Source organism: Gopherus evgoodei, chromosome 6 (genome assembly GCF_007399415.2).
Source record: "Gopherus evgoodei ecotype Sinaloan lineage chromosome 6, rGopEvg1_v1.p, whole genome shotgun sequence".
Classification (NCBI taxonomy): domain Eukaryota; kingdom Metazoa; phylum Chordata; order Testudines; family Testudinidae; genus Gopherus; species Gopherus evgoodei.
Window position 1 is genome coordinate 27,991,193 of NC_044327.1, and position 27,362 is coordinate 28,018,554.

Sequence of the window (27,362 nt, forward strand, 5' to 3'; positions counted from 1 at the left end):
TATTCAAATACAGTTTTCCATTATGAATGATAACGGCCTTGAATTTTCAGGTCAATAGTATGTGCCAAGGTAGTTTAGAATTTTAATTTAATCATCCAAAGTGCTTGTAAAACCCCCCAGCTGCAAATTTTATAAGCATATTCATCACTTTGTTATCCAAGTTATTAATGGAAATATTGAATAGTACTGGTCCCATGACTGACCCCTGTGGGACCCCACTAGATCCACCCTCTCAGTTCGATAACTACTCTCTAAGTATGTTCTTTCAACCAGTTGTGCACTCACCTTATATTATTTTAATCTAGATTGCATTTCCCTAGCTTGTTTGTTATTGTGGTGGATCTGTGTCCAAAAGCCTTTCCAAATCAAGGCACATGTGTGCTGCTATACCTAGCAGCAAAGAGCAAGATGGCATTGCCACTCTTGCTGGGCCCCAAATTTGACTGACCTTTTTCTTTTGTTCAAAATTCATGTGATTGTCAACTTTTGAATGCTTCCATTTTTTTCTTTAAAAGCAATTCAGAGCTTGCAAACCTGCACATATCAGCAGTTGTATGATTTAAAAAATCCTAGTGTATATAAACATGAATAACTATATATCACGTTTATATACACATACATTGAACACATCAATAAGCAGATTTGTTTCCAGTGAAGTTTTATGAACAATGGAGAGTTCTTTAATGTCCCTTTACTTTGAACTTCCTTGCTTTCATTAGCTCCTGTCAGAACCTTAAGGACTTTGTCCTCTGAATATAATATATGGTAAGTATTTCAACAGCGGAGACATGAAATCAATGCACAAAAATCTAGTGTGTGCCCCCCTCCCTCCTTAGTCTAAAAGCGACAGCATGCATGCATCATTAAGTGACTGGGCTGGGCAATCAGAGTGAGTCTCTTCTCTGTGCATTACGGTAAAGGGTTGGCCCTCATCTGGTCCACCTGCCACTGGGGTTTAAAGTTTCAGCGCATCGGGAAATACAATGACTTGGATCAAACTGCCTGGAGGGAAAGCCTGATTATATCAGGGAAGTGGATAAACAGTAGTTATATTGGGAGAACACGGAGAGACATCTCCGTAGGCACGCACATGACAGGCTGTAAACTGCTCAGCGTGTCTCCTACAAGCCCAGGATACTAAGGGAGAAGCAGACACATGACTACATGGGGGGAGAAAAAACAGCCAGCCTAGGAGTCTGCTGCATCTGGTCTTGACTCCTTCCAGAAGGCCCGATCCTATGCAATGAACAGCCCGGCGCAATTCACCAGCTAACGCAACAAAAGCAGCGAGCGAAGGGAGGAAGGGCGCAGCCTCTCTGCTGGGCAAATAGCTACTTTGCTTCCGAAACAATTTCTTGCTTTGCGGCTGGTGCCAGCGGGTGCGTCCGGGGAAAAGGGGAGGGAGAGAGACAGGAGCGCTTTGCAAATCAAACAATGCTGCTGGCCACCAGCTACTCCTCATGTCTCCTGCAGCGGGTCACCTGTCTGGCTTGTCCGCCCCTCTCGGCGCTGCTGCGGTGGAGCACAGAGACGCGGCTGACATGGTGAGCCGGGGCCACTGCGGCTAGTGCTGGCTCGTCCGCTGCGCCTCGGCCCGGAAAGCCTCGCTGCGCACCAGCCATGGAAGAGGGGCCCCTGCCAGACCTGCGAGACATCGAGCTGAAGCTGGGGCGCAAAGTGCCCGAGAGCCTGGCGCGCTCCCTGCGCGGGGAGGAGCCCGCTGCCCGGGACCGGAGCGGCGGAGGGGGCAGCGGCTTCTGCCCTGCTTCAGCCCCTGGGGGCACCCGGCTCAGCAGCAGCAGCAGCCACAGTGCCCTGGCCAGACTGGAGACCAAACTTCACCTCCTCAAGCAGGAGATGGTGAGTCTGGCACGGCGCCCGGGGGTGCGCGCTGCACACAGCGGGAGGGGGATCGGGCGGCTGGAGCCTTCTTCCCCTCTGCTTCTGCTGCCGCTCGGGGCTCCGCCTCCGCCCGTGCGAGCGGCTGGCAGGCTAACCCGCGCTGCCCACCCTGGACTTTGCTCGGCCACCATTCCCTCTTCGGCGGCCGGGGAGATGTGCGCAGTGTGTGTGGGAGGCAGTGACTGTCTCCTTCCTCACCCGCACACCTCCGCTGTGCTGACAAGCGGCGGAGAGAGCCGGCGGAACCGCTGCATTGCACACGGGTGGGTGGCGCTTTGGGTGGATTATAGACGGCGCGAAATAACGCGTGTTCCCTTGGTGGCCCTTGACATACCTTACAGTTAAGACTTAACTAACTGACAACTCATATCCCTGCCCTGTCACCCCTTCAGTTCTGGTAAACAAATGCAATCCGGTATGAGCTACTCCACATACTTTGCTGAATACCCCCCCTCTCCCCAACAGTATTTCCCGGTAGGGAGAAGTGCTGCTGATCTCTGGGCCCCTGTGAAATTAATTTCCATCGCTGCCCACGCACACACAACCAATTCTGGAAACAACCCTGTTCTGGCTAGGCCAAAGGAGAGCACTAAATACATTCCCGGCTTCCTTTATATAAAGGGAGCCACTAATATCTTTCAACTGGAATCTTTAGCAAGGTCTAGCCACTCCCTTTACACACTTCATTGCTGGTTTCCTAATCCCATGTGAATATGGCCCCTTTTGGAACCATAGTGATAGACTCAAGGTGCTCAGTGAGCACCTGGTGAGCAGCATGCATTACTGCTAGTAGCCAGATGCTGATCTCTGTTACATCAATGTAAGTGCAGAGTAACTCAGAAGTGTGTAGGTAGCCGGTATTAAGGGAACCTGGCTTTACAGGCATATGAAAATAGTACCAATACATTTTGTAGTAACTCTCTATAGCACTTCTGATACAGTTTTAATGTAAACTCTGTAGTAGCCGATAGTGTGGTGTGATATGAAGGCTTTGTGGGCTCTCATTTGGGATGAGTTGCATAAATAACTTGGGGCTCTGCTACTTATGTTTCAGTCATGCATATTTTTAGTAAAAGTCATGGACAGGTCATGGGCAGTAAACAAAAATTCATGGTGGGACAGCCTATTTTAAGTGAAACCTGCATTTTTACTTATAATCAGTCACATAACAGAGTTGGTCTTCTAATGAAAAACAGACATAACCGAGTACACAGCACCTAGCATAATATAGCTGGACCATTTGAAAAAGTGGTGAGTTAAAATATGAATATCACATGGTCCAATGGCAGACCATAGACAAACAGCCACTCTGCCAAATTATAAATGGTGTTTTTATGGAAGCATTCAGAGATTCCAGTATACTCAATTTAGAAATAAACAGATCTCAGAAGTTTAGTTTTATAAGCTGAATGATTGATGGCAGGACAATTTTTAGGATTAAAGGCTTCATATCCTTTTAGAAAAGTATAAATCATATTAAAATTTGTATAGATTTACAATAAATAGAATCCAGGGCATTATCTTAAATGTTTAACAATATGCTATCATATCCTAGACATCAGAAGTTATCACTCAGAGGAGTAAAATCTACCTAAATATCATGGCTGTCAGTTTTCTTTATTCTGCCAGCTAACAGTATGAGGTACATATATCCTGAAAGTCATGCAACTGGAAAGCCTCTTTAGCAGGTGAGCAATGTTCTCGCTGCCACTTTGGTGACATTCTGCAGTTGTGATCCCAGCATGGAGGTAGGAGTTGCTTTAGCTGTTCATTAAGTTTGTTATGTGGCACTTAAAGTTTCAGTCTAGCACACCACAGTTATGGAGTGATGTATGTGCTGTGTTAGAGCAAGATAAAGTGATGAGTAGGTTACAGAGAACAGAGGAAACTAATTTGGCATTAGTGAGTGCTGGTGCATGGCTATGAAAATACTCCTGCCTAGTAGCATGAATAGGGCCAGATAGTGGGGTGAGATACATTTGTGACCATCCCCTTCCCCTTCTCCCCTGTCGTACAGGGGTGCTGGAACAGTTTGTTTAGTGAGGGTGCTGAGAGCCATTGAACCAAACTGTAAATCCTGTATATAATGGAAACCACTTCAAGCCAGGGGGTGCAGCAGGAACCACTAGTTCCAGCATCTGTTCTGTCACAAACACACACAGGGTTCTCCTTCTCTAACCCCTCTGCTTGTCCACTGGCCCCCATTCAGTCCCCTCCCCTGCTCTTTTTCTTATGCCTGCTCTCATTCCCTCTAATTCTTCTGCTTCACCTCTCACTCTCCTGACTTTTCCCCCTCACAATACAAACATGCTTTAATCTCTCCCTTTAAAAACAAAACAAACAAACAAAAAAAACCTTGACCCCCTTGCCTCTTCTGTTACTGGCCATCACCCCTTCATGTCTGCGTTCATTGAACATGCAGGCGGCAATCATTGTCTGGAGTTCGTCTCCTCCAGTTCCATCCTGGACTCTCTCCAATCCAGGGCCTCGGCATCCACTGAAACTGCTCTCACCAAAGTCTGTAATGACTGTTTCCTAGCCAGAGTCAGATCCAGTATATCATTCTCATCCTCCTTGACATGTCAGTTGCCTTTGACACAATTGATCATGCTCCTCTTCTTGAAATTTTGGCCTCTCTTGCCTTCCATGACAGTCCTCTCTTTGTTCTCCTCTAACCTCTAATCATTCCTTCAGTGTTGTGGCATACTGGCATCTTCTGGCCCATTTACGTCCCTGTATAATGTCTCCTTGGAGGCTCTCTGTACTTTTTATATAAAGCATATTGAACACTACGATTATTCTTATAAGGTAACATAAAAAGAGAACTTTCTTTGTTACATTGCTGGTTCAAATCCATCCCAAATCAGTACTAAACAAAGTTATTACAATAGCTGATCAGTGGCTTCTGGCGATCTCAGTCCCCTTCTTAGTGAACCAGTGTAATCTTTGCAAATTGTCTATTGTTGACACTCTGGGAAAAGTGGCCAAGGATTGGTTAAGGCTATGGGCAAAGAGTTGTTTTCTCACACACTAGAGGTAGCCTGTGCTGATCAGAGATGAGGCACATTGATGAGAGTGTGAGGAAGCTTGATGTCCATGAATCACCTGCTCTGTTAATTGGAGGGCTTTGATCTCCAGGACTGTGAAGACGTTTCCCTCTACATCATTCACTAAAGGAACATATTGTTTAGGGAGCATCCATCCCCACAGGAGTAATCCATGTAATCTATACACAAATGATCTAGGGGGTAAATGAAAGCATCTGTGTTCAGGAGATCAAAATGAAGGGCAGAGCCAGGCACTAAATACTGACTTGGCACTTTTTAACTCTTGATTATTCAGCCTTCTTTCCTTTCAAATATAGCCTCAATAGCAGTATACTGCAGTAAATCATAGCCTGGATTCATTCCCAGGCCCTAACTGCTATTGTAAGCAATTATAAACTATTGTTATCCTCAAAAGCCTTGTTTTTCTTCTCACAGTAATCACACCTAATTAACCAGGGAAAACATTATCTTAAAACGTGCGAGAGGAGTAAAAATAAGCAAAGAGATTCTTAGTGGAAGCCTGCAAGAAGCAACTTTCTTGTATCTTAGAAGCAAAACAGAAAAAAAAAAAATTAGACCAGGCAGAATGAGGAGTATTTTATCTTGGCTGTGTCTGCAGTATTTATCAGTAAAAGCATGGCATCCTTTTTAATTCTTCAAGGGAACACTACAGAGGAAGTAGGCCCAGCCTTTTTTGGAGAAGACAAGACAGGCTAGTAGTGTTGGGAATGTATATTGTACTTAACAGTGGTGTCTTGTGTCTTATTTAAGGCTGACATTTATAAGCTTACCCCAGCCAACCCTGGATGCCCAAGATGCAGTGCTTTTTGAAAAGAAGGGATAAAGAAGTGGAGAGAATTTTGTGGTTGCCCAATAAACTATTTGAGTTGTAGACAGTACAGACAGGGGAAGGGGGGGCACATTCAGAAGTGGTGTGTAAGACCTTACAGGCATTAGCTGCATAACCTATGCACATGCATGCCCAGCTAGTAAGTGGGTTGCAGACCACTGATAGTGTATGCAGACCACAGTTTGAGATTCTCTCTTCTAGTTTATTTTTTTTTTTTAATTATGAAGTTAATTGCAATGGTGGAAGACCTACATAAAATTTCAGAGTCCAAATGTAGCAGAGCTATTAGTCTTGCCACCTGCTGGAATTCAGTAGGTGAATATATTCATTTTCATAACCTAGCCCTTCCTGCTCCTGGAGTTCCATCTCCTTTCCTTCTCCTGTTTTCTCTCAGGTTGAGAAGCTAAGACAAGATAAAGCAGCCCACCCCCAACCTTCTTTAACTTTCCTGTTACACCTTTGTATTAGTTGCTTAACTTTTCCCATCTAGTATATTAATTACACCAACTTTAGTGTCCCTTATTGTCATACTAAGTGGGACAAAGTTAGGGTTGGTCTAATGAGTAAAAAAAAATGGTGCTTTTTAAAATTGAGCTAACCTGAGTTGAAACATCCCTGATCATCTCATTATAGACACAGTCTAGCCCCTTTACAATGGTGTTTGCTAATTAGAACTTTCATTGTCTTCAGTGGAGATATGGCCCAACATGTGTACACAGCATCACAAAGTTAAGAGCTGATTTTCTATTAAATTGCTTATTAGAATTTTTTGGTTAAAATTTGACTTTAGGTAGAATAGCCAACTGAAGCAGTCTCAGGTCTGGGTCAAGCAACCTCAATGAGTTGTTGTTAATTATTTGTATGCAGTGTTGTTGTAGCCATGTTGGTCCAAGGATATTAGCGAGACAAGGTGAGGTAATATGTTTTTTATTGGACGACTTTTGTTGCTGAGAGAGAAAAGCTTTTGAGCTTACACAGAATTTTTCTTCAGGTCTGAAGTGTTGTAGCTGTGCTGGTCAGAGTATGTTAGTCTTGAGACAAGGAGGGGCGGTGAGGCAATATCTTTTATTAGACCAACTTCTGTAGGTGAGAGAGACAAGCTTCCGGTTCTGAAGAATAGCTCTATATAAGCTCGAAAGCTTGTCTCTCACAAAAGTCGGTCCAATAAAAAAAATACTTCCTCACTCACTTTGTTTTAGTAATTATTTGTATTACAGGGAGATGGAACAGAGGTGAAGTAACTTGCCCAAGGTCACACAGTAGGTCACTGACAAAGGCAGGAATGGAATCATAGACCTCTTGATTCTCAGACCAGCATCTTATCTGCTAGCCCATACTGTCTCCATTGTGTCTGGGTCATCTTTGCCAGCAGGAATGTAACTGTGATGAGGAATTTGTAGTCTTGAGGTGGAAAGTATGTAGGTTCGGGGAATAGGTATAGAGAGCCTCAGATCTGACAAGAATACACAGAATAGTCCACAGAGAAAACATTATTTCATACACACATACCCTATTTGTTGTACCACATAGTCAAGTTCCTCACCCCTACCACTTATGACTAGTGTTGCCGCTAAAACTCTATTAAAGAACAATATGAACAAGCATTCCTGAAATCCACTTGCATACCCAAACCTCTCAGCCTGCTTCCAGCCCTTAGATCAGCTGTTCTGAGAACCACTGCCTTAGCCAATAGCATCACTATGACAAAACTGAGGTAGAAATGCTTCTAGATACTGATATTGAAATGAGTACATCAAGCACTTCACCATGCTTTGAATTCTGGTTGTACTCCCAAAGAAAGTAGCTTTGAACTGGACTGGAAGTTCCCACAGTGTTTAATGTTTCAAACAATTTATATAGATCAAGACATGTGACTTTCTTCCATGATAATTATTGTCTGGCTGTGTGGAAGAAGTATTTTGGCATCAGAGCTGTTTTAATCCCTCATTGCTATCAGTCCCATGGTTATTCAAAGGAATGTTATACTGTGCACAAAATGTATTATCCTCCAATCGCTAAAGCTTGTGCATGAATCCCAAAGGCTTTTATCAAATCCCAAATGAGGTCACAAAATAAATAGACTTTCAGTTTATTGAGGAAATTTGCCTACAGCATAGATGCAGAATTTGGTCAGGGTGGATATGACTGACACAGTTGGGCTAAAAAGAACCCTTTGCAACTATCCTGAAACTCCAAATATATAATAAATGTGATGGGTTGAAGGAGTAAGCTATGTCACTAATTTATTTTTAAATATAGTAACTCAGATGGATAGGAAATGAGAGAGTCTTCTTCTAACCCTCACAAAATGAGTTTTAGGTCCTAGACTCTTCAGCCTTTAGCTGATTTCCAGGTGACAATCATGCACATTCTTAATCATCATGGGAGTGCTCATTAGTAACATAAGTATCTCCCTACCAGCTAGAAGAGAGAGAGAGGGGAATCTTCATCTGTTCTGTGGCAAGTGGGATAATAGAAGAAGGAATGTAGTACTGCAAGAGTAGGGAAGGCAGAGGGGCTGAGGCAGAGATGGTAAAATGTATTTAGGTACCTAATTTCCAGCTCCAGGCAAACTCAGTTGCATATTGGTGGGTGGAGCCAAAACTCCACCTATCCTTCACCAATTGCCAACATACCTGTGGACTTAAACATGTGAATCATGCTCTGAATCATGCCTCAGTTTGGATTAATACTAGTTTTACATTTAGTTTCCCAGGCATTTTAATTAAGACCTGCAAAGCTATTTGGTTACTACAGCATAAGTGTACTAAAGACAGCGCAGCCCAGCAGCTCTCTGTCTAGCAGAGTTTATAAGCGTTTGTTTTGTTGTTGTTTGTTTAATGTTTAAGTCTTGAATGAAATTTAAAAAACTGGCTGTAATGGAATCTTCTAGCCTGAGCTATTTTTGAGTTTTAGGAGGTGTAAAATTTCTGATTAGAACATATAGGAAAATAGTTGGGGCTTTTGTTTTTTGCCTCAAGTTCAAATGATATAGAAGTGGCTTGATTTAATCTCACTCTAAGGCCAGGTGTACCACTTAAAAAACTTTTGTCAGCATAGCTTTGTTAATCAGTTGGGTGTGAGAAAGTGTGTTTTGTGACTGACGTAGACCACAAAAGCCTCTAGTGTAGATGGAGTTATACAAGCAAAACTATGCTTTTCCTTGTATAGATTATTTCTCTGGATGGGGCTTTAACAGTAAAGTGCAGTGTTGCTGGTAGAAGCTGTGTCTGCACTAGGAGCACTTTACTCCTAGCAGCATTTTCATCATCATGGGTTATTAGTTATTAGTTTTGGTAAAGGCGTGAGCAAATAAAAAAGGATTACAAATGGAAGATGAAAATCGACTCTTAAGTATTGTGGAACAATACAGGGCACCTGCCTTGTGAATGGGAAGACTGTACTAGTAAGTTAAAACATAAAGATCTTGGTGGTCTTTCAACAAGCTAAAAGCAGTGGCAAGCAGAGCCGGAACCATCAGAGTGTGGGAAGGAGCTAAAAGAATGCATGGAAAAAGTCAGGATCAGGTATGCAGGAGACTGGATTTCTAGGGACCAACTGGTGTGGAGCATTACTTACAGACACTAGCACGTCTGTGTGGACCCTGCCTATGCCATGAGGTTATACTGTAAACACTGTATCAAATTAATTGATAGTTCCATTAACAGAGCTATTTAATTACCAACTGAATACCAATTGTGTCTCTCACTAACAGAAGTTGGTCCAATAAAATATATTACCTAACCACCTTGTCTGACTGAATTCATGACTAAATTGAGTCCTGAGTGTGTCATTTTTAACTTAATCCTGCATAGTTACTAGTACCAATCTACATCTGTGTGTGTGTGTGCATATATGTGTATGTATGTGTATATATATACACACTCTCACCCAAAAATTTCAAAATAATGAATACGTAATGAAGGGTCTAGGCTCTAGAGTCTTCTTTATTATTAGAACTGGCTAGAAATTTTCAAAAAGTATTAAATTTTGACCCCAAAGACAGGGGGAGGGAATCACAAATGGAAAGAGAAACTATGAACACTTTTCAACTAAATCTAATTACTGTTATCAGTGGGCCAAATCTCAGTCCTTACTCCAGCAAAACTCCTGTTGTCATAAGGAAGTATTTTGCCTGAATAAGGGCAAAAGAATTATCTGTCATTATTGTATTGCATATACATTTTTAAGGTACACAAGCACAGAAACAATTTTTTTATTAGCAGTAGCTTACTAAAAAGTTTTTGTGGGCTTTTTGTTTGTTTTAAACAGAGTTGTACGAAAAAGCATTCCTGCATTTTGATTCCTGGACAGAGACTGCATCAATAGTGTGAAGTGACTAGAAAAACCAGTAATATAAGGAGGGGGGAGTCAAGCATTTTTATGTAAACAGCATTAGGATCTGCGTCAGTTTGCTAACTACTCAGAAAACAAACAAAAAATGGGTAGTTAAAGTGCACTCTGGGAAGAGAATAGTGCAGACTAACAAATACATTTGGAAGATAGCCTGGCGGAGGCCTATTCACAACCTTCCTGTCCTCCCTCATCTGACTTTCTGTATCAAGTATGATTATTTCTCTGTTTGAATTACTGTTCTAATGCAGTCCACCATCTCCATAAGATGAAGCCAACTGATGTGTGTGCTAAGAGCAAGGTGTGGGTGATGACAGAATGATGGTGTGTGCTTTTTTTATAGTTTGGGATTATGGAAGGAGCAAATCCAGCAACTCACTCCATGGTCAAAGCGGTCTTCCTAATAACTGGATCTGTGTGGTTCAGCTACACAGGAAGAGGGTGCACAGCACACAGGGTCTCCTTGGATAGCCCCACAAAATGGGCAGGTGGAATTAGGATAGAGTGAGACTAGAAGAACTGCTGCAAGAATCCTCCAGTTCTCCTGATTCATGGCAGGGGGCTGCATTGCACATGCAGAAGGCTACTTCAGCCACCAGAGTGAATCAGCCTCCCTACGATGACTATGTAGCTTGCTCCTTGGCCTACTGGGGAGAATTCCAGCTTCCGGTGGAAATATTTAATACACAACAGACTATTTGGCGTGGGTCCCTGGAATTGGTACTATGTGCATAGTAATATTCAGGTAAAAGAGAAATTGTAAGGAATGCAGGAGTGAAAAGGGAAGCCTTTCTTGTGTACTGGCAAGAGAAGAGTAGAATCAGTGCATGTAAATAATGTACAACTTCACACCCCATTCTCCGTCAAATCTAGAAGGTGTTGTCTGTGCTTTCATAGACTTTTTTTGTTTACACTACACAGCTTTTAGTGACATGGCCATGTCGACACAGCCGTGTCGCTAAAAGCCAGGCAGTATAACACTGTTTTTCAGCACTTTTGCTGACAAAATACTTCTACCCCCTACGAGTGGAGTTCGTGCTGTAGACAGGAGAGCACTCCTGCTGACAATGAGCCATTTACACTGCCACTAACTTGTCCTTCGGGGGCGAGAGGTTATTTAAGCACTTGTGAACGGCAAGTTTTGTTGTTCAGTTGGCAGTGTAGACGCAGCCTTAGTGTTTAACTATAAAAGCAGTTCACTGGTCCCTGGAATGGAGACACGGCTGCTGCCTCAGTATCCCTCCCGCTCCCTCCCTCCCCCGAGTCAACAATAGCCATCCCTGACTGGTACAGTGTTTTGGGATTCAGCCCTACAGCTGAATACAACAAGAGTCTTAGAGAAAAACAAAAAATCCAAACAGAAGTCAGTCCTTCCCCCTACATTTTTTAGCCTAGCCTGTGATTTCCAAACATCCTTCACAACACTGTATCTCTAATGATGTTGATGTTACATGCTGAACCAGGACCAGGCCATGCTTTCCTTGTACCCTGTTTTATAAAAAGCTACCGCTTGGGAGTAAGATTGTCCAATAAAGGGACGGTACACCTTATGACATTTGCTAAGATAGGGGCATGGTTAGGGCAAACTGGCTGTGGGGTATTCCAGAAAAGAAAGTGTCATGCTCGTGGGTTAGCAGAAGCAACCAGAGAATATAGAAAGGGCGATATCTTTATCCTGTGTGCTCATCTTGTGCCCTAAAAGTTAGCAAACTAATTACGTCAAGATCTTTGGCTGATGCTAGTCTCCCAGGAGATGTCATTGGCCAGTTGTGTGTGTGTGTTTGGGTTTTTTTTGTTTGTTTGTTTTTTTAATCTGTGCTTGGCACAATGATTGTAACAGTGTTTCACTGATGTAGAGTTTGTCTAGAAAGTCATGCTTCTGTGTCCTCCAGAATGGATTACTTTAATGAGCTCTGGGGTACCTGTGAAGAGCACTCAAAAGCTACAGCTAGTGTAGAATTCAGCAGCTCTCTTGGTTTGTGGTGTTGGTCTAAGGCAGCATTTTGCATCAGCCTGTCAAAATTAAACTAGCTTCCCACTTGATTCTGGGTGCAATTAAAGGTGAAGACACTGGCCAAAGAACCCATATGTCCTTTGGCTGCTTGCTGTTTGAGAGGGAAAGAGGTGATCTGTGCTCAACCACATCAACTGAGATCAACTAAGGTGTTTAGAAATGCCTTCAGATCAGGAAATTCACTTCCCCTTGGTGTCTGGAAGAGCCAGTTTACTAATACTCATGGCATGGAGCAAAGCCCATGAAACACAGGTGACATGGACAATAAGTTGGTAGAGTGATGAGTAGCACTGGGTTGGGGAAATTTTGTCCCATGGAAAAATATAAACAAAAATGAAAAAAAAATGTTTCTGCTGAATAAATTAAAACTTGAAAGCCAGAAACTTTTGGCTTTAAACTGAAAAGTTTGTGGTTTCTTAAAAAAAACTTTGAATTTGAAAAATTGCCTGATTCCCTCTCTCTTTATGAAACACAAATACCTTAATCAAAAACTAGCACAGTCTAATGCAATATAATTTTTATATTTAAAATGGATGCCAAACACCCTATAGGCACTTTTTGGAACGTCAGACCCTGATTTGAATTTTGCTTCTCACATGCATCTTTTTAATTAGTTGTACTGTGAAATCAAATATGAACAGACTAGTACTTCAAGAAAGTTGAGATTTGGATCCAATTCCAGATCCTAACTTTTGGACTCTGAAATGGATATTATACTCTTTAATATATATATTTTTAAAAATTGCCTTAGCTGGAGTTACTTTTGACCAAATGGAACACTATGGTCTTTCATGGTGACATCCAAGCAACAGCTTCAGATTTGAATAAAATTATACTGCACACTAAAGATGATCTTTCAATTGTTTTTCTTTTGCATTCTTAAGTTTTTGACTGTACACAGTGTTTGGATCTAAACCCATTAGATTAAGAGGGATCAGCAGAACAGGAATAATCGCTTACTTAGCAAACTCAGAAGTGAGCAAATGTTTTCCCATTCAGGCACCCAGTACTACACTATAGTACATACTGTCTACTCAGAGTCATAATTAAATCAAGACAGGCATGGATAATGCAGAGACTTAACTGTGCTCTTTTTGAAATTCAGTGAAGAAAACTACTTATGTTGTTGAGCCAGGATGCCATCTGATGGAGAGGGAGGGGGAGAAGTGAAGCTGTGTGTTGCTGCTGAGCCAGATGCCCAGAGCATATGATAATAACTCTGTCCTGTACCATCTGCTGTAACACTTGCTGACACTAGCAGCCATTTCTTGCCACTGGCTGTTGACCTAAATATTTGCACTTGTATTATCATGTCTGCCAACATATTTGGGCTCACATCATCAACTTTCTGAACATTTTGTTTCCCCTCTATGTGATGTGAGACATATTTGTAACATCAAAAGTTGTTTTTATAAACAGCAGCATCTGGATACTTAAAGGGGTTTAGAAAAATCTGGGCTACAATAAGTCAGAACAGCTCTGAGGCTTTCCACTCCATTCACCTCCATACACTATTGTTTCCCTAGAACATAAAAAAGAAACATTTAAGTCTCTTCTAGGTGCAGTGGTCTTGCTGGTGCCATATGCTAGACATCTGTCTTTATCAGGCTTAATTCTGGGTCTTGCAGAGATGAATTAGCCCTTCATTTATGGTAATTTCCATATGTGTTCAACCTTTTACACGGGAATTAATTTCCACTATTGTAGAATGCATGAAAAAATAGCTAAGATTGCCTGACTCTCCTAGTGGTTTGCATTGCTCACTCTTAGGCTATAGAACAGAAGATGAATATACCAGTCTGATACAGTATAATTGTCATAGACGTAGTGAAGGTTTTTTCCTGTTCTTATTTCTTCCTCTTGCACAACAGAGAATTGTTAGAATCTTTGAGTCATGTGTGTTTTTGTTGTCATATGTAACCTTAAGATAGAGAACACTGTTTGAGGAGGTTTAGTACGGAATTATTTTTCTGTGGACTACAACTGGTTAATGTTGTGAGTAGCACAAATATAGCTAAATAATTGGCAAAGAGAACAGCAGATTGTAGTACAGGGGTCGGCAACCTACGGCACATGTGCCAAAAGTGGCACGTGAGCCAATTTTTGATGGCATGCGAGGCAGGCTGAGCCACTTGGCCCACTGCCGCTCTGGAGCTTTCCACCGCCGGCTCCTGCCAGCCGGGGTCCCCCCCACCGCAGCCCCACACAGCAGCCTCTGCTGGCCTGGGGGAAGGAAACCTAGGCTGGCATAGGCTGAGCCCCAGCTGGCAGGATCCCGTGGTGGAAACCCCAGAGCAGCTGAGGGCTGAGCCGCTCATCCCGCCACTAGTCTGGGGCTTTCCACTGCTGGCTCCTGCCAGCCAGGGTCCCACCGCCAATCCCACTCAGCGCCTGGGTAAAGGAACCCCAGGCTGGCAGGCAGTTGAGACCCCAGCTGGCAGGAGCCAGCCGCCAAACCCCAGAGCAGCAGCGGGCTGAGCTGCTCAGCCCGCTGCCGCTCTGGGGTTCCCACTGCTGGCCCCTTGTCAGCCAGGGTCCCACTCAGAACCCACTGCTGGCCTGGGGGAAGGAATCCCAGGCTGGCAGTGGGCTGAGACCCCAGCTGGCAGGAGCCAGTGGCCGAAACCCCAGAGCGGGGTGGGCTGAGCCTCTAAAGCCTCAGACATGGGTGGGCTGACCCGCTCAACCCGCTGCCGCTCTGGGGTTCTGTCTGCTGGCCCCTTGCCAGATGGATCCCCTCTGCAGCCCCACTCGCCTTGCTTATGGTTGGAGTTCCAGCGCAGGCCCCCTGCCAGACAGGGTCCAGGCATCTGACCCTGCTCAGCCCTACCAGCCACCAGCTCCACTCACCGCAGTTGCCGATCTGCGGTTCCAGCCACTGACCTCCTGCCAACCAGTTATCAACTGATCACTCCGAAGCCTGTGTGCAGCTTAAAGTATCCAAATACATGCTACCAGACATTGGAAAACTCAGCAAGGAAAAACAAGGGCAAGGATCACACTAAACTAAAAAGGTCTGCATTTTAATTTAATTTTAAATAAAGCTTCTGAAACATTTTGAAAACCTTGTTTACTTTACATATAACAGTAGTTTGGTTATATATTACAGACTTAGAGAGAGACCTTCTAAAGAATGTTAAAATGTATTACCGGCAGTGCTGAAAGGTTGCCGGCCCCTGTTGTAGTGAAATAACCCAAATAAATAAAGTATAATTTAAGAAGGAAAAGAGACCTTGAGAAACTAACATGATGGCAGCACAATTTGATTGTGAGTGTTTGTTTCTTTTCTGTCGAATCGGAAGTGGATCACTTAATGAACAAAGTTATAAATTTGTTTGTGTTTCTGTAGCATATGAAGACAACTATAAATCATTTTAGTAGTCTCATCTACTGTACCAAAACCAGGAGTAATTATGCTAATAAAATATTCATGCTTAAAACTATTTTGCAGACACCCACAAAAATGTTTTGGGACCCATTTGTGGGATGATTTGAGCACTTAAGAACACTTCATAGAGCAAGTTGCTTTGCCTGCTTAGTGTAAAAGTAGTCAGTCTGACCTGCCATGTACACTTCCTCATTAAAAATGACAGATGCTTGGTTCTGTGCCACTTTCAAGTGCTCTGTTTTCTTATTCTGCCTTTAAGTGGGTTTCTGCTTACAGTTTAAAAAAGAAATCTCTCAATAAACTGAAGCCAAAGCATTTGCTGTCTCTCTCTCTCGTGTTTAAAGGCCACTCTTAGCAAAGTTTCATTATGTTGCTACAGTATGTTACAAGAGTCCTAAAGAAACATTCGTTGTGAGCTTTGAATGTATAGTTTCTCTTGAACTGCAGCAGACTGAAAGGAGATCATCACAAGGCTGTGGTCTCCCTCTGAACCAGCAAGGTCAAGGGCTCAGACAGCAACTGTGAAGCTTTAATGACTGCTCATTTTAAAGGAGCTGCAACTTAGAACTGATTGTGATATGTGCTGGGTAACATCAACTAACGTTATTTTGGGTACTTTGGGGGCTCAAAAGAAAAGAAGCATTAAAAGGCAAGAAATGGAAGCTGCTCACTCCCTTTTTTTCTCCCAATATTTTCTTGTTATTTTTTTCACCATAATCATTCTTACTACATGAAAAGAAGGTAATAAAAAAATGCAAGGATTATATGCTTCTCTGATTTGCCAAAATATTTTAAATATGGGTAATTATAAATGTTATTTAAAAGTACGGTTGATAATGGACAATGCCCAAGAGATTAGCAGCTCCAACGCCCACCCATCTTTCACTAAAAATGTAATTTGTATGAACTACAGCCCTCAAAAATGAAATAAGATCTACTGTAAATCTAAAAAACTCAAGGCGATAAGGAAATAAAAAATACTGTTAGCCATGCAACATAACATAGATTAGGTCAGAAGACAAGAAGAAAGAAATGCAAAATTTATCTAAATGACACCAATTCAAGTTTTAGTGGGGAAGGTTGGTTTTCACAGGAAGAGGAGCCAGGAAACATTCTGTTTGCACCTCTGACAGAGAATTCTTGTGTGATCTTGGGAAGATGGCAAAGGGGAACATTTTCAAGCTTAAGGGTGAGATGTTAGGCACCTTCATTTGTATATTGGCACCTAAATAATGGGCTGATATTTTTAAAAAGGAACTGTGTTCCTGAAAATCTAGACCTCTGATTTCGGTGCAGCAGTATGAGTTTAGGCACATAAATCAACACTAAGACCTCGATTCAGCAAGGTCCCATTAAAGTCAATGAGACTACTGATGTGTTCAAGTGGCCGGGAGTTCCAGGAGCTCCTCTGAAAATCAGGTTGCTCATGTACCTGGTACCCTAACTTAAGGGACTAACTTTCATGCTTAAAATCTCCATACCTCCTTTTTCATAAGTAATAAAAGGGATAATAATATTTCTCTACCTCACATGAGCATTATGAGGCTAAATTAATTAAAGATAGTGAAGTGGTTTCAGATCCTCAGATGTAATGTACTATACAAATGCACTCAGCATTCTGTGGGGAAAGGGGAGCGACTCAGCTGACTATATTACGTAGTGAGATATTAGTAATAGAATCACAGTTGGATCATAATAGTGAAAGGTAGGTAAGACCTCCTACACTATAAGTTGTACAGGATGTAGTGGTTGTGTTTGTACAGCACCTAGCACAATGGGGAACCTCTCCTGACCGGTGCCTCTGGACGCTATTGTAGTATAAATATATTAAACAATAACTCACAGAATCCATTCACCTACAAGTACAGGATTTAGTGCCATGCTTGTGGTTGTCACTTTGTAAATGAAGAATGCTGGTTTCATGATTTATTGGCTAAATTCATCCTTGTTCTAAACAAATGTAACTCCAGTGACTTCAACAGAATTGTACTCACATACACTGGGTCTAAATTTGAGTCTATTAATTTCTGTAGAATTCAATTTGTGATATACATAGTCTGCCAAGGACTGGCTTGTGTTGCTGTTGGTGAGTTCGATATGCTGTCTGTGGTTGGTCTTTTAATGAACTAAACTACGCTAAATTGCTACCACATGAGAATTTTTGTAGTGGGAAAATTAATATCAGGAAAAACAGAGTATGCTTAATTGTTTTGCTAGAAGATGGAGAAGACTCATAAAGCTCAGAGTAAGGTAACTTTTTCAATGTTGATTTATTGTTAAAATATTTTTTAAAGGCTTGGCAGACTTGAAATATATTGAGATTCAATTCCAAGGAAAGCAGGGCTAACCCAGTAGAAAAAGTAAAGAGGGAGATATCTATAAATGGTGCCAGAAAATTGTTCAATATGGATAACAGAGGAACTAGAACAATTAGGGTAAGAAAGTTGAGACTCACGTATTTTACACCCACCATGAAAGAAAAAATATGAGAAGAAAACTACCATAATTAATTCTAATACTTTAACTGAGATAACTACAGTGGTTGCATTTAAAATGTTGCTTCTATTTTTGAAAGATTCTGTTGGTTTGAGATTCTCTGTACATAAAATGGGAAATGTCATTGGAACTGGGACTATTTCTCAAAATGGAAGAAAATTGCATCTGTGTCCAGTTTACCTACCCCTCTGTCCACTGATCCTTCTCCCTAGAACTACTTCTCACACTCCAACCCTTTGATCTGCTTTTAACCAGCCACCATGTTTTGCTCATCTTTCCCTCCCCCTTCATAAAATGTGGGATGTCTCTCCAAAATTATAAGGAACAGGACTGGTACTATTCAGCTGTAGGCCAGTGATGTGTTTCCTTCCCCTATATCCCTACAAAGTTCCCCAACACTCACCTGATTTACTTGGGATGCACTCTGGGCAGAGGATTTGGCTTTAGGGCAACATGGTGTCACACTTCCTTGCCCATCTCCTGTTTTATATACTTGCCATCCATGCTATAGGGCACACACAATAAAGCCAAGTGTTGTGAAATTTAAACATTATTTAAACATTTTAAAATTATTTGTAATTAAAGTACAGTTATTGCTACCATTAATACTACTGTAACTCTGCTCTTGGCAAAGAGGGTCACATCACTTCATCAACAAAACAAAGGAGTGGTAGAATATTAAAAAGGTCAAAAATATTTCTAAGGATTTAGTAATGCCATGTACAGAAGGGAATTTGTAGTGTGCTGTATTCAGAAAACCATAGGCTAAGCACTGATTGCCAATGGCCTTTTCTAGCAGCTGTAGACATTATGAACTTGATTTTAAAACTGATATAATCAGAATCAATCCCTAACTCACTGTAGCTCACTTTCCAGCAGAAATAATAGTTTTCTTTTATAAACCCTTTAAAAATATATATTCTCATTGTTCTGCAATGAAAGATTTTCTTCAGTCTTATATGTGAGTGGCTTAAACTGAAAATGGAAGGGAGTCACCAGATTGTTTGTTTGTTTTTCATAATTTTGTGTTACTCCCTCCAGCTCATGTATCTGTTTTGATGTTGGCTGATTTGAAGAGCCTTCCCTGGGAATGACATCAAATTAAGTGATAGGGCATAAGGGCCAGCCTATAGCCCTGGTTGCATGCTATAGAGGAGGACAAGACAACAACTGTTTGCCAGAAAACTGGTACCCACTCATCCGAATTTTTCCCAGCCCGGGCTATGCACTGCTGTTAACTCGTGAGAGCAGCTGTAGAAGCTTTTCTAAAGTAGTTTTAGATATGAATCCAAACTGTTCAGTTTCTCTGTGAAATGCATCTGTTACAGCGTTGTAATAAATGGAGCTGTCAAACATGATGAGATTATATTACCTTTAGTCGCATTAATCGAATCTTCTTTCATTTCATTTGTTTACCACTATAGTTACATTGGCTAAAACCACATGACTGCATACAAACTAATGTGATTGTCTGGACTAACATAGATATAAGTGGCAAGAATGCCATAGGTAGCACACTGTTATCTGATGAAATAAACCCCACTGAGGAAAGAAAGTATTGTGTGGGCCACCTTTTGTGCTTGCTTTGGGAAAAGTACAACCTTGGTATGAGCCACCTGGGAGTAAGTGGTGGTTTGTAGGGAGAGTGTACAAGTCAGCAAGAATACAAAAAATTGCTACTAAGTAGGCTGTTCTGCACAAATGCTGAAGCTGTGGATGTAAATATGGCAACAACGGGCTTCCTGTTAACTAGTTTTGAAATACATAAATCTTCTAATTATCAGGAAGAAACCATTACATTTGTAACTTTATTGATGTTTGTGTTGTTTGGCACTGTATTTAACTAGCCATCAGGGAAATTCCTTTTTCCTAAATTTGCTCCATTTCAACAAGCTTGCATTGCATATGGGGGGTGATTTGCTATTGTCACAATAGCAGCCCAGTAGTCCAGGCAGATGTCTTGCAGTGATTTATTGGTGGGAGCGGAGGAGACTGCTTAGGCAGGAGGGCTGGGAAATCATGAATCTCTGATTTCAAAACATCACATAAAAATAATGATGGGTGGAAAATATGATTAAAGTTGTGATTGGCAATGTTGCCTTGCAGAATCCCAGATCCATTAACTTAATAATGCTTGTGATACTGCCATGAGGATAATTCAAAAGTCATTCTAAGATGGGGGAGGGTGGGGAGGAGTGCATAAGAGTTAAACAGGCTCTGAAATTCAGGGATATAAGATCTAGAGAAGCTTTTGAAATGTCTGTTGTATTAACAGAACAAGGATTTATTGAAAGAGGCGGGTTTTGAGCAAGTATATCAAGGTAATATAACTTAGTATATTTTGAAGGATTTGCAATTAAAAATATATATATGGAAAAATCAAGTCCAGAAAGTAGCCTTGAAAAAATAAGATAAAGCATTCTATTCCTCAAAGTATGGATTCCTTTCCAGGCTGTTGTGGATTAACAGTGGTGATGCGATATTCCTGTACAGAAATTATGAGTCTGGAGAACAAGGTAAAATCCCTGTTGCCCAGCATGACAGATTTTATTCATTTTCTTTTTTATTTCTTAGTTGAATGAAACTCTATTTTAAATATGGACATATACAGACAGTAGTATATATCATTTCAGAATTAACCATCACAGAAATTGACATGTTAAATCATATGGAGGAAACACACTTACAGTGTATAAAAATGTACATTTTCACTAAATATATTTCTTAATATTTTAAATATATACATGTATATACCTATTTGGTAAATGATACTAAACTCAATGTGACAAACATAATTTATATATATAGACTATTATCAATGTACTAATATTTTATACATTTTCCTTTATTTGTTTTTAGTAGATTTTTATCTGTTGCATGGGATTCTTATGCCTACTATATTTTATGAACTATGGCCCTGGTGCCCACATGACTAGTTCACTTGAAATCAGTGAGACTACTCACATGTGAGTGCAATATTAAACATATGCATATGTTTCCAGAATCAAGGACCTATATGGCTGTAAATACACAAATCTTCTATCTGCAATATGCAATGGTTGGGATTCTCAGAAGCTTTCACCTCACCTTAACTCTGATCCCACTGTAGCTGATGGGAATGACCAGCTTCAATGGGACCAGAGTAAGGCCAATGCTGAGTGCTTCTGAAAACCTCACTTTACATTTATGTACCAAACAATATATATTTAGTATGGCAAAATGTAATATGACATCTAGGAACAAAGAATGTAGGCCACGCTTGCACAATGTGGGACTCTATTCTGGGAAACAGTGACTCTGAAATAGATTTGGGGAATCGTGGTGGATAATCAGCTGAACATCAGCTCCTAGTGCAATGCTGTGGCCAAAAGGGCTAATGGAATCCTTGGATGCATAAGAAACGGGAGTCTCTTGTAGGAGTAGACAGGTTATTTTACCTGTGTTGTTGGCACTGGTATAACTGCTGCTGGAATACTATCTCCACTGGCTCCACATTTTAAGAAGGATGTTGATAAACTGGAGAGTGTTCAGAGAAGAGCTATGAGAAAACTTTAGAAAACCAGGAGTCATTGATTCAATGAGCTCAGTCTATTCAGCTTAACAAAGAGAAAATTAACAAGTAACTTGAGTATAGTCTGCAAGTACTTCCCTGGAGAGCAAATATTTAATAATGGCTTCTTCAGCCTAATAGTGAAAGGTATAACATGATCCAATGGCAGGAGTGAAGCTAGACAAATTCAGAGTGGAAATGATGCAAAGTTTTAACAGTAAGAGTAACTAACTATTTGAACAATTTATCAAGAGTTGTGGCGAATTCTCCACAGGCAATTTTAAATCAAGACTGGATGTTTTTCTAAAAGTTATGCTCTGGGAATTATTTTGGCAAACTTCTATGGCCTGTAGGACTTATACAAGAGGTTGGACTAGATGATCACATTGGTTCCTTCTGGCCTTGGAATCTAGGAATAAATTTTAATTTATCTATTTACTTATATGGCCCTATTCACTGTAGAATCTGAGCACTGCCCAGGTATTAAGGAATATATCTTCACAGCATGTAAGGAAATTCTCTATTTTCTGCATTTTACAGAAAGCCAAGTTACCTAAATTCTAAGGTCACATGGAAGTTTGTGGCACAACCAAGGACTGAACCCAGATCCTCAGAGTCTATCTGTGCTTTACCTGCAAGAGTCCTCTGACAAAGGCCCATGGGTTCCAGCTAGAAAAAGGTTCACTGTTCTGCAAAGCTTTGCCAGCCTGGCAAATTCATTACACCTACAACACCACACCCATGGTATTTATCCATAAACGATGTCATGTGAGGTCTCTGAATAAAATCTTAGATCATATTGATCCCCATAACTGTTGTGAGGTGTATGTACAGAAGATATTTAAGGAGTTGCATAAATAAATCTGTGTCCAAGGCAGAGCTAACAAACAGATTTCAGGTCAAAGGATGTTCATTCACCTGTCTCTATGTCAGCCATACAGATAAGCATTGTAAGCAGCACAGTGGAAGCACCCTTTGCATATGGAGCCAACAGGAAAGGAGTGCGGGGGAAGGGTGGAGTGCTGGAAACAAGCCATAGGGGTTAGTCTGGCTATGTGCAAAGATAATGAACTTTGGGGATGTAAGCAGAAGGCAAGAAGATACCCCTTTATCCTGCACCAAAGAAGTAAATGGATGGTGCATTTACATTCATGAAAACAGGATTCCAATCAGCCTTGGTTGGAAACTCTGCAAAAGACATTTGGGGTCAGATAAAACTTTTTTAGATAGAAGGTTAGCTTGTTAACTTAACACACTTTCTCGAGATTAAATTTATGATTTTGGTTTATATGTAACCCTTCTGCTTCCATTATCCCTACTCAGTTGAATCTTTGAATCTCTGTTCTTTGTTAATAAACTTACTGTTTTAACTTTAAACATATTTAAATGCCGTAATATTGAACAAGAAGCTGATCCAGAATTAAAGCATCCATGCTGTTGTGTACACTGTTCCTTTTGGGGACAGCTGACCTGGTAATTCTGTGAGTGTTCATGGATAAAGGGCTGAATACTACAGGGGCTTGAATACAAAGAGGCTTGGGCACTGAGATACACCTGTTAACCTGCAAGGCAAAGAAAGAGATGGCATAACCTAGAGAAGAGAGTTTGGGTGGCTGGGAAGGGCTGGCAGTGTCAGCGGAGGGACGGTGGAGGGCCGGTGGTAACAAAGTGACTCTCAGTCCTAGGCATCCTGAGAACCATCAAAACCTCACAAAACTTTCACAGATAACAACATGAAATGAGGTGATTTTATATGTAGAATATTTTTATATTATATGAAGAGTATTTTAAAATATAGTTTTAAGAATGTATGTTTCTTTACAAGGGAAATACTAATTTTTTGCAAGGGAAGTACTATTAATTACTTCAGGGGTGGGTAAAATTTTTGGCCCTAGGGCCACATCTGGGTATGGAAATTATATGGCAGGCCATGAATGCTCACAAAATTGGGCGATGAGGTGTCGGAGGGGGTGAGGGCTCCAACTGGGGATTCTAACTCTGGGGTGGGGCCAGAAATGAGGAGTTGAAGGTGTGGGAGAGGGCTCTGGGCTGGGGCAAGGGCTTGAGGTGCGGGGTGGAGCTGGGGATGAGAGGTTTGGGGTGCAGGAGGGGGATCAGGACTGGGGTAGGGGGTTGGGGCATGGGAGGAGGTCAAAGGTGCAGGCTCTAGGTGATGCTTACCTCAAACAGCTCTTGGAAGCAGCAGCATGTCCCTCCTCCAACTCCTACATGGTGGCATGTTGAGGCGACTCTGTGCGCTGCCCTGTCCACAGGCTGCTGCTTCCAGGAGATGCGGGGGCAGCACATGTCGCCGCTCCAGCTCCTACATGGAGGTGCAGCACTGGCCAGGCAGCTGTGCACCAGGCGCTGCCCCTGCAGCTCCCATTGGCCACAGTTCCCAGCCAATGGGAGCTGTGGGGGTGGCACTTGGGGCATGGGTAGCTTGTGCAGAGTCCCCTGGCTGCCCCTATGTGTAGGAGCCAGAGGGGGGACATGTCACTGCTTCTGGGAGCTGCGCAGAGCCACAGCCTATGCGGAGCAAGCTCCCAACCCCGCTCTCCGGCTGGAGCACCGAAACAGGGCAAGCCCCAGACCCTGCTCTCCAGCGGGAGCTCAAGGGCCAGATTAAAATGTCTGACAGACCAGATGCAGCCCACGGGCTGTAGTTTGCCCACGCCTACATTTCATTAATACAGGAATTGGGAGAAACTGAGGACTTCTGTGCTTTACACAAACCAATTATTTCAATCTTACCCAGACACTGAGGCCAAAAATCAGGATAGAGAAATTTTTACCTAACTATACCTCCAGACACCTTTCTTATACTGGGCTGGAGACAGGGTCTCTATGATAGCTCAAAATCCAAGTAGTACATTTTAGGGAAGCAGAGAATCACCTCACTGGTGTATATAGATTGTGATCAGTAGCATTTTAAAACCACTGTCCTCTCATTTTGTACAATTGTAAATAACTACAAAGGGTGTAAGGCAGTGGAAAATTTGGCCCACCCGAGGATTGCTTTGCATGTAGGCATCCCTGAAATTGCCAGCCTACCCTACTGCAACCTGAAACCTTGCTATCATATTTGATATTTCCAGGAACTGTTACTATCAGATACTGTTCCCCCTCCACCTGACCTGTCACGAATATTATTACTTATCAGTATAGGCCAACTTCATGGTATCATCTGGGAAATATCAGTTGGATGAAGTTAGGAAAGACAGTTCTGATAATGTCAGGTGCCCGTGAATTTAGAGGTGCTGGATAAATAGACTAAAGTCTTGTTGGCGTCTCTGACCCTCATATTCAGTGCATCTGTTTCATGTGACAACTGCGGTTTTATTATTTCTAAGTGAAGAAGAATCTTGCAGTTCTTGGCAACCCTGATTCTGGTTCTGATCAGTCCTGGCAAGGAATATAGTTTTGTTTTTAACAACCCCTCTCATGGTAAGGCAACAAACTCCTGTGCTAGATCATAATTCCCTGGATTGCTCAAATTCCTGCATTCAAACAATAATTGTAACTTTTAATGGGGTTTTAAGGAAACAAAGAAACTAACCGTTGATATTTCCACTATAGTGGTACAGCAGTCCATTGTGCTTCAGCCACGGACATTTCAATAGTTTGTGACAACCAATACAGTTAAATTGTTGTCAGAGCATAGATAAGATGCCATGCAGGCTTTTTATTTACTTTGTTTAAATCCATCACTAGTGAGCTGCTGGATAAATAAGCTTCACTTGACCTGATTTTAAAAATAATCTGCAAGGCCAGCAATTTAAGTATTTTACTTTCCGTTACTTATTTGGCATTGTGTGTGTGTGTTATGTAGTGCCTAGAGGCCCCAGCCCTGGTTGGGGCACCATTTTGCTAGGCACTGTACATACATGTAGTAAGAGACAAAAGGTGAGAGGGGAAACTGAAAGGCAAAGAGGAAAAATGACTTCAGGCTCCAAAGTCATGCAACAGTTCAGTGGCAGAGCCAGGAATTAAAACCTGAACTCCTGACCCAGTAGCAGTGGCCTATCCAATGAGTGATACTGTCTCTTTTTTGGTGATAAGTTTCATAGACTAAGGAAACTTTGCTCAATTTTTGTTCCCTCTCCTGCTTTACTCAGCAAAGCTGTTTAGTTCCATTCTCTTGCGGCTTCCGGAACTTAAAACTCGTTTGTCTGCTTGTAAGTCACAGAACGGTACTGTCTTTGGCGTATGTATGTGTTTCTGTGCATGTCTGGTGGCAATAACTGAGATTACATAATTAATTTAGGATTCGCAGCCCAGCTAAGCCAGTTTTTTAACTGAAATATTGATACTGAAACTTGCAACCTGAACTCAGATATGCTTTGAGTGTCAATGTGCTGCATGCCTTCCTCACAACTTAGGCCCAGTTGAGGACTTAGTCAGTACTCTGTTACAGTACCAATAAGAAAGGCTCTGGATAAATAGCGTGCAGGAGAATGCAAGTTTTGTAATATCATAAGTGGCCTACATTTAGTGTGTTTATAGGTAAAAGGTTGAATTTATGTCCTGTTTCTTTGAAACCAGAAGAAAATGAAGACACACTCAAAAATACCGTTCCTTTAAATGATAGTGGCTCTTCCAATAACATTTCACCAGTATTCTGATGAGTCCTGTAGTGGACTAATTTAAAAATGAAGTAAGATTAGTTTCTATTAAATGTCTATAAGGGCTTAACTCCCACTGAAGTAAATGGAAAGGATCTCATTGACTTCAGCTGGAGTTGGATTGGGCCCTGTATTCTGGTATAGCCCAGGACAATTACAAAGTGCAAAAGTACTGATTGTAAGTATGTGATAGTGGAATATTGACATGGAAATAATATCTCTCAAAAGTTAATATTCACTACTGCTTTATTAAAAATATCAAATCTGGATTTCAAGCATGAAATCTGCTATCATTTACTCTTCACCTCTCCTTTTGGTTACAGCCTGCTATTATTTAAATTGATTTCACACCCATTTGTTTAAAAAATACAATAAAATTGATTTTTGTTGTTGTTTTACTGTGTAGGTTAATCTCCGAGCCACTGATGTCAGGCTCATGCGCCAGCTGCTCATCATCAACGAAAGCATCGAATCAATCAAGTGGGTGATTGAAGAGAAGGCAGCCATCATCAGCAGAGATAGTAGTTTGAGTGGAAGTCTTTGCAGCTTGCTGGAAAGTCAGGAGACCTCCCTGCAAGGCAGCTATAACAGTTTACAAGACTGTAGTGATGGACTGGATGGAATATCAGTGGGGAGTTACCTGGACACTTTGGTGGATGACGTCCCAGGTCACCACACACCTTCAGATATGGAACAGTTCACTGATACTTCTATTCTAGAGGACTCACAGACCCTGCACAAACATTCCAAAATTGAGTCTGATGAATACTACTGTTTTGGTTAATAAAACGAAGTTCCAAAGGGACATGAGTGCACTTGTATTTATCTTCCTTCTTTGCTGCTATTTTATTCTCTGTGCAAAAAAAAAAATCCCTTTTTAAAGGAAAATTTACTTTGAATCCACTTTAGAATTTTGCTGTTACTTCTAACTCTTCTTATTCTGGGTGGTTTGTTTACTTTTTTTCCTTTTCTTTATCTTAATTTATTGCTGTGATTTTGGGTTTTGTTTTATAATCCCATATTTACAACTTTAAAAAAGATGAAGGAAATAAGCTTTTATATTCAAAACAAGAAATCAGGGATTGAAAGTACCGGTTTATATTTGTTTGACAATAAAACACCTACTGATACCTGTAA

At 41.4% G+C, this 27,362-nt stretch overlaps 1 protein-coding gene across 1 annotated transcript; it reads left to right on the top strand.

Annotated features, from left to right (window-relative positions):
• Positions 1–27,362, top strand: LURAP1L (leucine rich adaptor protein 1 like). Its single transcript, XM_030566816.1, has 2 exons — positions 1–1,860; positions 26,632–27,362. The coding sequence occupies exons 1-2, from the start codon at positions 1,621–1,623 to the stop codon at positions 27,007–27,009; spliced, it is 618 nt and encodes a 205-aa protein (XP_030422676.1). The 5' UTR covers positions 1–1,620; the 3' UTR covers positions 27,010–27,362.